The 12,389-nt window shown below is 47.2% G+C and overlaps 1 protein-coding gene across 5 annotated transcripts in view; it reads left to right on the top strand.

Annotated features, from left to right (window-relative positions):
* Positions 1-12,389, top strand: part of LOC142590483 (uncharacterized) — a 216,582-nt gene that overhangs the window by 9,921 nt on the left and 194,272 nt on the right. For all 5 annotated transcript variants that reach the window (XM_075702640.1, XM_075702641.1, XM_075702636.1 and 2 more), the window contains exon 3: positions 3,436-3,642. In XM_075702640.1, the coding sequence (XP_075558755.1) occupies positions 3,436-3,642 (207 nt within the window). The remainder of the gene's footprint in view (positions 1-3,435; positions 3,643-12,389) is intronic.

The raw sequence follows: 12,389 nt of genomic DNA, 5'->3' as shown, positions 1-12,389 counted from the left end.
ACAAAACTTAATAGCAGATATCGATTACACATAGTAAAGACCTACTCTCCAACCTCCACTGATGATTATGGAGAAATAGAACAACCTTATGAGAATGTTGAGTTAGCAATGAGACATGTGCAAGGTGTACTGTAGTCATGGGCGACATTAATGCAAAAGTGGGGAGAAAATGAGTGGGAGAATGGTTGACTGGGAACTATGGAATTGACTCTAGAAATAGTAGATGAGAGATGTTAGTAAAGCTCATGTAAAAGAATCACCTTCAAATTATGAATACTTTCTTCTCGAAGTGGAATAGCAGGAAGTGGGCCTGGAAAAGCCCTAATGGAGAAACAAGAAAGAAAATAGATTTCATATTCTGTGCCGACTCTAGCATGGTGCAGGATGTAGAGGTATTAGGTAGCGTAAATGGCAGTGATCACGGATTAGAGAGCTCTAGGATTGTTCTTACAGGGTGTCTACCAAATTGACATTTCCAAATTCCCCGTGTTTTCCAGGTTTTCCCTGAGTGCCTTTGCAAAATTCCCTGAGTGATGCAGAACTATGTTTTATGTCAAGACGGGCTGAAACCATATCGCCCGATGCTGTCACTCTTTAGTAAGCATATGAAAAAAAAATTAAAGAAGAACGACTTAATCCAATTTGAATGCTAAGGAGTACTGTTTATGCCATTCAAAAAGAGTATAGAAGGGAAGGGATAGTAAAATGCACAGCAAATAAAATGCCTTCGAAAAAATTGCAAATCGAGTTGGACATTCTCAAATACGAATAAAAAGGAGATGCATACAGAGGCAAATATTTTCGAATATGAGCTATTTATATCAACTTATAGCAAGCTCAGTGGTATGAGGCCCGAACTTTGTCACAATTGAGATTCTCTTTCTAAAGCTCGTAAGTCAACCTCAACTGTCCTGACATACTCTCAGCCCGCGCACGGCGCCTCTGTGTTGTGTTTCACTGCTTTAAAGGGTTTATTTGGTTTGGATGAGGGAGACCTGCATCTCGGCATCAGCCAACACTGTTTTTTGAGCTCAAGCTCCTTCAAAACGGCGGCAGCATGCTTCCTTTCCCGTTCATTTCTCAATGCGTAGGTGCTTTCTGTTCTTGTCCTCCTTCCGCCACTAGCTCGCCCCACAGACAATTTGGAGCATCTTCTTGCTCAGTTGCATAGTCCACGTCCGATTTTTCAAACACCCTAGGGGCTGCGAAAATGTCCAAAAAATTGGCCAGTTGGAAAAAATAAATGCATGTCATTTACTGCCCTTAAGGGCTCAAACTGCCACAGGCACATTCGAAATTGCTCTGAAGGCCTGTCGGTACACGTATTAGGTCGTACTGTGACAGGAAATACCGGGTACATGCATGTATAATTAAGGAATACATACTGTGTCCCGTGGCAATAGCCCCTTCCCACGCTTGTTATGCTTCACTGCAATACTTTTGCATATGCTTCACCAAGTAACATTTCTATGCAGAGGCGAAGCTGACTTTCAGGAACGGGCATTATGTAACGCACTGTGCTTTCCAAGCTTCTAAGCCAATCGCGAGGACCACGAAGGCGGAGTCCGTGCCATTGTTGACAGCAGCGAATTCTTTCAATAAAGAAGACGGCACCCAACGTCAAGAAGCTTCATAGCGAACGTCGAAGCAGCTAGGCCTAGCATTGCCGCAGTGGTGGCTATGCTGCCAGAGGATCTGCGTGCGAGAGCGCCGGTTCAAGGCGGCGAGGAAATCCAAATGGCAGCGGTGGTCCATGGCTTTGATTAATGCAGTTTCAAACCTGCAGTCACGGCAAAACGTTCGGAAAATTGGACAGTGAAAAGTTCTTGCGTCCGAAATTTCAGATGTTCTGATACATTGACTCTATGGGGTACGCGGTGGTGCCGCGAAGCCGGCCAAATTATCGGGAATACGGACAGTTGGTCACTGACTGCACACTGGCAACTCCTACAGCCAATGACAACGCGTCAAAGACGACTCATTACGATTCCTGTCTGTTACTCGGGCCAGTATTTGTGACTTTCGACCCTTTCAATAAAATTACAGCTAATTTTCTCTGATAGAGGCACAAATTCCCTGAGTTTTTCTTCCCTGAGTTTTTCCAGACTACTCAATATCCCTGAGAATTCCCGGTTTTCCCGGTTGGTAGACACACTGTCTTAATTCAAAGAGAGAAAGATCTAATTAGTTCAGAGGAAACAGCCTAGCAAACCTAGACACAGTCGGGAAAAAAGTAGATGACAAGATAAGGCTAATTGGAGGTCAATGGGAGAGGCTGCCCAGGGTCATTGATGAGTGGCACATAACCCGGTGACCCAACTTGGCATCAGTCAGTCAAGAACTTTATTGAGGTCCTCAGGGGGTTTAAGCCGTTGGAGATCGCACGCGGGGAGCTCCTTAGGCCAAAACGGTAGGCGACGCCCAAGTCGGGACGGGAACGTGGTGACGCTTCGCCAGTTCTTGGGCCCTCTGGACGGCCTTGAGTTGGAGTGTGAGGTCCGGGCTTTTGAGGGCTTCTTCCCATTTGGGCTCACTGGAGAGAGGGTCACATGCTCAGTGACCCAAGTTGGGCTGATGGTTGATTTTGAACCCAGTTCCCTCAGCACGTGTACAGCAGCCACATGCTCTACCCATGCTCTACCCAGTGACCAGAGTTGACGGGAAGAGTTTAGGTGCGTAAATACATACAATCATACACATACATACATACATACATACATACATACACACACACACACACACACACACACACACACACACACACACACACACACACACACACACACACACACACACACACACACACACACACACACACACACACACACACACACACATACATACATACATACATACATACAGACAGAGCTATCCCTAACTGGATGAAATTCTTAAAGAATGCTGTTGCAGAAGAAATTCTGGCAAGCAGTGTAATGGGTAGGGCAAGTAGCTGACAGTCTAGCAGGGTTACAGAATTAGTACCAATGGAACTGACTTGCAATTGTGGACAGCACACAACAATGTAGTGTGATGAAATAAAGAATTTGCAAGCACAAGATGGTATCAGCTGGCGCAAGACATGGGGCGATTGCGAATCCTACAGTGGGCATTAAGTAGGGTGATAGTGATGACCTTAGGATCTTGCAATCACTTTACATTACTTGGACTACACCAATAGCTTTCAAATGTATCAGATGTATAAGTATCATGAGATATGTTCTACTGTCGTAAGCATTCCACAGAAATGAGGTTGCCCTGCTTTTTGAGTATTCAATGTGGATTGTCCCTTGTAGCACTTTAGGAGTACTGAACCGAAATGGTTATTTTTTCTTCCATGGCTATGCATTGGAAAGTGCCCCTGCATTCTGTTATTGTATTTGCCTCTTGTTCTTGATGCTCTAACAGTACTGCAATCATCCGAATTATTTTCTGCAGGCCTCACCAATGCGATGAGTCTAGCCGAAAGTATGAATGCCAAAACAGCATGTCACACCCCTTCCAAGGTCGTCGGTCAGGTCGAGGTTGGCATGCAGTACAGCTTGCCTCTGGCTGACAAGTCTGTCGGGTGCTGCTTCAAAGCATGGAGCGTGTCGAGGAACGTGCAGACTACGGAGGCTGTGGAACAGTTAAGCTCCACCTCAGGTGAGCAGTGACCGGCAATTCTCTTACATTTGCTTGGTTGTGCGAGTTTGTGCAAGTCTGCCTAGCTTGGCATGACCTGCTCAAGTGTATATGACATTCGTCTGCCGAGGACAAATTAGCAGGTTTGTGATGCTTGTCTGCATACTGATTGGGGCAAAATGCAAAACTGCTGCTCTCTTGAACACATTGAAGCACCTTAGATATAGTATATCATAATCCAGAGCTCTCTTACCCTGATGTCTGTAGTAGCCCTTACATTGCTTTACGATAGTGTTACGGAAGGATGAAAGAAGTGAGGAAAAAGAAGGTCGTGGGATGCTGGCTGCTGTGTGTTGTTCGTGGTCTGCCATCTTATATAATCTGACTCATTTTGTATATATATTGTAAATACAATCTTCTATACTTCCAACATCCACGTAACATATTGGTGAGTGGTGCGGGGTACCATGGCTGGAAACGGAGCTGCGCAGTGGATGTCGCATCACCGTCCGCACCATGAAGGACGGTGAGCACTCGGGATCGACGTCGTTGCCGCCTGCTACGTCACCGTCGCATGCTACGTCGCTGTCGCCTTCGGTTGTCTTTGTTCAACCCAAGGATCCTGGAACTTTCTGCCGGACCAATGGCGCCGATGTTGAAGAGTGGGTGGCCATGTACAAACGTGTGAGTGGAATCAACAGATGAGACCCTACGCTTATGCTAGCTAACCTGTTGTTCTACCTAAGGGGCACGACAAAGGTGTGGTACGAAAACCACGAAGAGGAGCTAACCAGCTGGGACCAATGTGAAGAGAAATTGACAGAGTTGTTTGGCAAACCAGCCGGCCGTAACATTGCCGCAGAGCAGCAGGAACTGGCTTCCCGTGCCCAATCCCACATTGAGTCCTATGTCTCGTACATCCAGGACATGCTGGCACTTTGATGTAAAGCCGATCACGACATGACAGAAGCTGAGAAGGTTGGGCACGTGCTCAAGGGCATTGCTGATGATGCGTTTAATCTGCTCATGTGCAAAAGCTGCTCTACAGTTGATGCTATCATCAAACAGTGCCGACAATTCAAGCAGGCCAAAAGCCAACGCGTCTTGGAACCATTCGCCTGACTTCCAAATACTGCCGCAACGTCGATGTGTGAAGATCAACCCACACAGCAGCATGCGTCGCCATCAGAGGATGTGGTGCGAATTGTTAGACATGAATTGAATACGATGACGCCCGCAGCTTTCTGTTCACGTAGCCCTGATGCTACCACACTTTCAGTACCCCTCGTACAAGCCATCGTTTGCCAGCAACTTGAAAACATTGGTTTACATTCTGTGTGTGCTGTCGTCAATCCCAGAGGCAACAAACGTCCTTCTACTATTTTCGCTCTACCCCGACGCTTCTCTCCATGTTACCGCAACCTGACTGAGTGGAGAACTGCAGATCACCAGCCGATAAGTTTCACCTGTCGCCACATTGCTCATGTCGCCTGATATTGTCGCAGCTCGTGGCCCTTAACACCTCGCACACCAGCCAACTTGAGCTGTTTTGATAGAAATGCCCGCAATGTTTCGCCCACCACTGAGTCTAACAGCGCCGACAACTCTGCTAGGAACACATGGTACAGCCGCTCACCATCGCTGCGCAGACACCAGTCTCGTTCACAGCAAACACGTCGCTCGTCTTCCCGTTCGCCGCAGCCACGTCGCTTTTCGTCCCCTGTGGCTTTTGGCCGCACCCTCTCGGAAAACTAGGAAATGCAGCCCTCGGAGGTGGTGCTGCATTGCCAACTACTGTAGCAAATCCTCTGTCTGTGCCCACAAGGCGAAGTGTGGTTGAGGCTAAAATAGATGGCGTACCTGTCCAAGCACTCGTCAACATTGGAGCCCACGTATCTGTGATGAGTGCTAGCCTATGTAGACATTTAAAAAAGGTCGTCACCTCAGCAGCTACCCGAGTGCATTGTATGGCCGACGGCAGCAAAGCATCGAAGCAGGTTGCTCTTGGAATGTGTACTGCGCGTTTAAGTATAGCCGGCCGCCCTACTTCTGTTTTCTTTGCTGTGATCGGCAACTGCCCTCACGATGTGGTGTCCCTATTGTGTATCGCATGCTTCCCTATCATGTATCGCATGCTGAACATCGAGTCACCCAATCAGAAGTGGACAAAATGCTCCACAAAGGAGTCATTGAGCCATCAGCCAGTCCTAGGGCTTCACCTGTCGTCCTTGTGAAAAAGAAAGATGGTACCTGACGGGGGGGGGGTAGGGGGGGGGGTCCTTACGTCGATTATCACCACTTAAACAAGATCACGCGAAAAGACGTCTACCCACTCACATGCATCAATGATGCCTTGGGACTGCTTGCACGGAGCTAAATACCTCTCGTCCATCAATCTTCGATCCGGCTACTGGCAGATTTCAGTTGATGAAATGGATCACGAGAAGACGGCCTTCATCATGCGGGATGGCTTATATCAGTTTAAAGTCATGCCCTTTGGCCTATGCAATGCTCCTGCGACATTTGAACGTATGATGGACTCCCTTCTGCAAGGCCACAAATAGACCACCTGTCTCTGTTACCTTGACGACATTATTGTTTTTTCACCCATGTTCGGCAGCCACCTTACCCGACTCACTGCTATTCTTGGTGTCTTCTGAAAAGCCGGCCTCCAACTGAACTCCACAAATGGTCAGTTCGGGCGCCGTCAGATTACTGTGTTGGGACACCTCGTTGATGCATCCGGTGTCCAACCAGGTCCGGAAAACGTTCGCGCTGTACGCAGTTTTCGCGTGCCATATTCTGCTTCTGACGTGTGTTGCTTTATCGGCCTGTGTTCTTGCTTTCGCCGTATTGTCAAAAACTTCAAACTTCGCCGACATTGCTCGGCCCTTGACAGATTTTCTTAAGAAGAACACGCGATTCTTATAGGGCCCGGAGCAGGCTCACGTATTCGCCGCTCTCATCGGATTTCTGACTACCCCTCCCATAGTGGCTCACTTTGATCATCTGCACCGGCCGAAGTCCACACTGACGCAAGCGGCCATGGCATCGACGCTGTTCTCGCCCAACAACAGTATGGTACTGAGTGCATAATAACTTACGCCAGCTGCCTGCTGTCACCTGCCGAGAGAAATTACTCCATCACCGAGCGGGAGTGCCTGGCTTTAGTTTGGGCTGTCGCCAAGTTCCGGCCATATTTGTACGGCCGCACGTTTTCGGTCATTGCAGACCACCACGCATGTGCTGGAATGTATTTCTCTGCGGCTGAAAGCACGCTCCCACATGACGCGCCGAGTCATTGTGCCTGACGCATGTATGGAACCACGTGTCGCTGACGTCATGCTGGTTCTACTTAAACTGCTGTATAAATAAAGATGGGGCTTTTTCCGATCGCCAGCGGGTTGTACTACAGTCGTCTCCAGTCTTTCGTCGATCACGCACTGATAGCTGCGGGCGCCGTTACGACATGGTGTCAGAAGTGATGCGATCCACCCACTTGTAAAAGTGATTGTAAAAAGAGCATCGAGGAGGCTGCAATGGCCACTGCATCGCCGCCAGGCCTTCAGCAGCCGCCACCGCTGGACTTCGACACTACCTCAGAGTGGCTGGCATGGATACTGCACTTCGACGACTATCGCTATGCGTCAGGCCTGAATGAACGCCCGGAAAAGGCACAAGTACACACTCTGCTTTATACCATGGGTCGACAAGCAAGGGACGTCTTCACCACCTTCAATCTTTCTGCAGAAGATTCGAAGAAATATGAGCCTGTCAAAAAGAAGTTCGACGATTACTTCAGCAAGGAGGGCAACATTGTCTATGAGAGTGCTTGCTTTCACAAGCAGCACCAGATGCCTGGCGAGTCAGTTGACCAGTTTATGACTGCTCTACACGTCTTGGCGGACAAATGCGACTTCGGAGAATTCAAGCAGCACCTCATCAGGGACCGGTTCGTCGTGGGCCTGTGGGATGAAAAACTTTTCTTTTAGTCGCTCCAAATGGATCCCCAGCTGTCTCTCGCAACAGCTCTGGCGAGGGCCCGCCTAAAAGAGACCGTTCAGCAGCAGCAACAAGAACCACGAAACTGCAACGAAGTCCACGAATACACACTGTGCAAGCCATGTGAGGACGTCAATGTCGACGCACTGGGCTACCGCAGGAAACCACAACGCAGCAAGGAAACCCGGCCAACATTAGCTCGTTCCAAGGGACCATGCATCTTCTGCAGAGGCAACTCGCACCCAAGGACAGCCTGCCCAGCGAGGGACCAAAGGTGCTTCAACTGCGGCTTAAAGGGACACTTCGGCAAGGTGTGCCTCAAAGGGACTTCTCCAAGCTACCAGCGAAAGGTACAAGTGTCGTCGGGTCAAAAGGACACTGGGGAGGTTTTTTGGGGCGCAGTCGAGGCGCCTGGTGCCAAGGCGCGTTACGTTCAGGTATTACTTAACTCCATGCCTGTTTTCACAAAGGTCGACTCAGGCACAGAAGTGTCCGTAATTCCAGCATCGTTTCCGGAACTTCCCATGAGTTTGGAAAAGGCCGACGAGGTCTTGACTGGTGCGAGCAGTGATTGCTTAAATGTTTTGGGCAAGTTTCAGGCTGATATATTTTGGAGGAGACAAACTTCTCGCCAAACGTGTCTGCGCCATGTATTGCTGGGTTTGCCGGCTCTCGAAGCGTTGGGAGTCATCAAGTTCGTTGACTTTGTGGCTCACAAGGAACCTAACTACGAAGTTTTGTGCCCTCAGGTTTTCAACAACTTAGGCACCATGCCCGGTGCCTAACATGCCCGGTGTTGAAGGCACCGGGCCCCATGCCCGGTGCCTTCAACAACCGATCGTCTTCAGTGGTTTCATTGACAGCTGCTGACAGTGGGGCCGAACACCACCTTCGTTGTCTGTCTCTAGCTTGACAGCATCTCCAACTTGACAGAGGCTTTGAAGCGAGGAAATTATAGCAGGTTGACGATAGAAAAGAAGGCCACCATTTTAAGGCAAGTGCAACGTGGCTGGTGGATCATCCGATGTCGCTGAATTAGAAATCTTGAAGCAGACACTATCAGGCTACATAAACAATGAGGCAAGATTTTGGAAGCCGCTGAGAAATCTGCTGAATCTCAACAGAAGAATGTCATCCAACATGCCCACCCAAAACTTGAGGAAGCTATTCTGGGGTGGCTCAAAGCCATGATCGCCATGCAAGTGCTCGTGTCCGGTGATGTTCTAAATCAAAAGGCAGAAAGCCTGGTGCTTCAGATGAAAATTGAGGGTTTTAAATTTGCGTATTGCTTGGTCCTAAATGTTACGAAGAGAGGCAACTGAAGCTTTAAGAAAATGTGTGGTGAAGAGAGAGAGATGCAAATGAGAGAAAGGCAGGGAGGTTAGCCAGACTTAAAACCTCCGGTTCGCTACCCTGCACTAGAGTAAGGAAAAGGGGAGATAAAGATGGAAAGAACAGCATGACAAAAATAAAAGCGTGAAAAAAAAATGAAAAGGGATGGAATGGGATCATTATAGTCTTTCTAATAGGCGACTGCCCTGTAAAGAGGTCAACAAAACCTTGACCGACTTTCGGTGCGAGGACAGTTCATGTTGGCATCCCAATGGCACTTTGGCAGTAGCGGCACCATCTGACGCAAGTCCACTGAAACACGTTTTTGAAATATTACAGCCTCATTGCCGATACTGCGAGCCCATACCGCCGCGCGGATTTCCCTGCCATAGATCTGCTATCAACGCACTTTTCGGAGCGCCCCCTGGACCAGTGGCTAAATCAAGTCCTGACAACCGTTTTCCTGCCCACTTTGCCAGTAGCGGCAGCACCTGACACATGTCCACTGAAACACGTTTTTGAAATATTACAGGTATGGTGGCCTCTGCCTCGTCTACAAACTTTACCCGTGGAATTGTCGGGCGCTCGTCGGAAGACTGTGGTGCCCGTACCCCATCTTTGGCCTACCCCGGTTTCAAGCATTCAACTTTACTCCCGGTTTCTTCTGCCACTTGCAGCCTCATTGCCGATACTGCAAGCCCATACCGCCACGCGGATTTCCCTGCCATAGATCTGCTATCAACGCACTTTTCGGAGCGCCCCCTGGACCAGTGGCTATATCAAGTGCTGACAACCGTTTTCCTGCCCACTTTGGCAGTAGCGGCAGCATCTGACGCATGTCCACTGAAACACGTTTTTGAAATATTACAGGTTGGTGGTTTCTATCAGTTACCTTTTGTATGTGCCAGCCGCTGCTGCCAACGCTGCTTGAGACTTACGATTGTTACTAGTACCTGTTGAAATGTCGCGTTTTTGTGTGTGCCGCTCCGCGGTGCCTAACAATGGCTTGTACTTGACTTGCTGTGAGTGCAAATTCAAATTTCATTTTGGTTCGTGCTCCGGTATAACGGAAGAAGCTTTTACTGGAAAGCGCGACATGTCTAAGAAGGCATGGAAATGTGAGACATGTCGGGGGGTGGGACAAGGGGCGGATGCTGAAATTGAGCGGCAAACGCCGCAGAGAGACATAGCAGTTCGACTTCTAGCAATCGAAACCAAGCTAGATACCCTTTTGGTTCTGCCAATCAAACTGGTGGAACTGGAATCGTCTGTGCAACATATTTCTGATAAATGCAATGAATTTCAGACAAGGCTGCAGGCTCAGGAAAAAGTTACCACGCAACTATCAAACAGAGTTGATCAACTTGAACATGCAGATTCAAACAGTGAATCGTCCCAAATCAAACGGGATCTGGATAATCTTGAATGCCGTAGCCGCAGGTTAAATATTGAAATACACGGTATTACTGAAAGCGAGAACGAAGACCTAATGATGAAGGTAAACGAAGTAGCGATGCAAATTAAGCTTCCACTATTGAACAAGAGTGATGTTATGGCTATACACAGACTTCCTGATAAACCAGGCAAAACACGGGCGATCATTATCCGTTTTGTTCACCAGGAACTTCGCGATTCCTGGCTTGCTAACAAGAAGCAACTAAAGGACCATGGGCACGTGTTTTTCTGTGAAAATATGACACGGCTATCACGTGCTATTTTATCAAAGACGAAGGAATGGGCCCAGACCTCAGGATACGCATACGTCTGGCACTCAAACGGTAAAGTTTTGGTGCGAAAAAGGAGCGGCGACCGAGCTGTTGTCATACGCGGCGAGGAGGATCTGGCCAGTCTTACAACCTCGAAGTGATGGCGGCACACGTGATAGCAAAAAATGCGTTATGTTTACTAAACCACAATGGCGACCCTGGAATTCCAATTTACTGGGGATGTCGCATCGTTAAAGAACCAATGTCCACTTTCAATATTTCATTTTAATGTGCGAAGTTTGAGAAATAAGTTTGATGAAGTCAGTTTGTATCTGTCTGAGCTGCAACACTGCTTCGACTTGCTTCGGTTTAGTGAGACGTGGTTTACATCAGAGGATGAATGCGCTTCTATTTCTGGATATGACTGTATCTGTTTATCGAACGAAAATACGAGGAGGAGGAATTGCTATTTATGTCCGTTCTGGTTTATCGTACAGTATAATCCCCGAGCTCAAGATTGTTAACGAATGCTATGAATGTATTGGTCTTCAGTGCATGAACACTTTGATTTCGCTAGTGTACCGCCCGCCATCTGGATCCATGTGTAAGTTTTTAGAATTTACTGAAAAATTATTAGAACTCAGCATCGAACTTAAACTCGAAACAATATTAATGGGCGATTTTAATTTAGATGCTTGCCCAGACAACCTAGAATATACCCGTTTTCAGGAAACTTTTGAATCATACGGGTGTTCAAATGTCATCAGCATGCCTACTCGCATCACACCTACAAGCCAGACAACACTTGACCTCTGTGTGACGAGTTTTTCTCCAGAATATGTAAGAGCAGGAGTCCTGATGTGCGATCTTAGTGATCACTTGCCTATATGCTGTCTGCTACCTCATAGCCATCCAATATATGCCCTGAAAGCTTCAAAAGAATTTATTCAGAACAAAGTGTTAAGAAATTTGTTGAACTAGTCTCTGGTTATCGGTGGGACGAAGTGACCGCGGAAACTGATGTAAACAAGGCTTACGATGTTTTTATATCTACCTTCGCGTTCTTATACCACAGATGTTTTCCACTTAAGAAATTTAAAAAACACAACAAAGCTAGAAAGCCTTGGATAACTCGTGACCTCTATAACAGAATAAAATGTCGTAACAAGCTCTTCCAAATTTTTTTGAGTAGCGGAAGTGAAGATGACTTTCGGTCTTTCAAATCTGAGTGTAACAAATTAAATTCTGATATTAAACGCTCTAAATAAGAATATTACGCGAACAAGTTTTTTGCTATCATGGGAAATTCAAATCTCATGTGGAAAGCGATCAATGAAGTAATTAACAAAGGCGCTATCGCAAGAAAAGTTGCATTTCAGCATAGTGAATTGTCAGATATTGAGGGTGCAAATACTTTTAATTCTCATTTTATTGATGCTGGTGCGCTCTCACAAAATGATACACCGGTCTCTTGCATGGAATATATATATTAAATCGATGTTCTTCTACGGTGTTCTTGGCGCCTACTGAGCAGCACGAGATACAGACCATAATCTTATCGTTGAAAGACAGTTGTGCTTCAGGTGAAGATGATATAAAAGTGAAGCCGTTGAAAGCCGTCAGCGAAATTGTAAACACGCCTCTTGCACATATCTGTAACTTAATTCTTTCTAACAGTGTGTTTCCAGATAAGATGAAGCTAGCCCGAGTAACTGTCATTCATAAAAG

Source organism: Dermacentor variabilis, chromosome 8 (genome assembly GCF_050947875.1).
Source record: "Dermacentor variabilis isolate Ectoservices chromosome 8, ASM5094787v1, whole genome shotgun sequence".
Classification (NCBI taxonomy): Eukaryota; Metazoa; Arthropoda; class Arachnida; order Ixodida; family Ixodidae; genus Dermacentor; species Dermacentor variabilis.
This window is presented reverse-complemented; position numbering and strand designations above follow the sequence as displayed.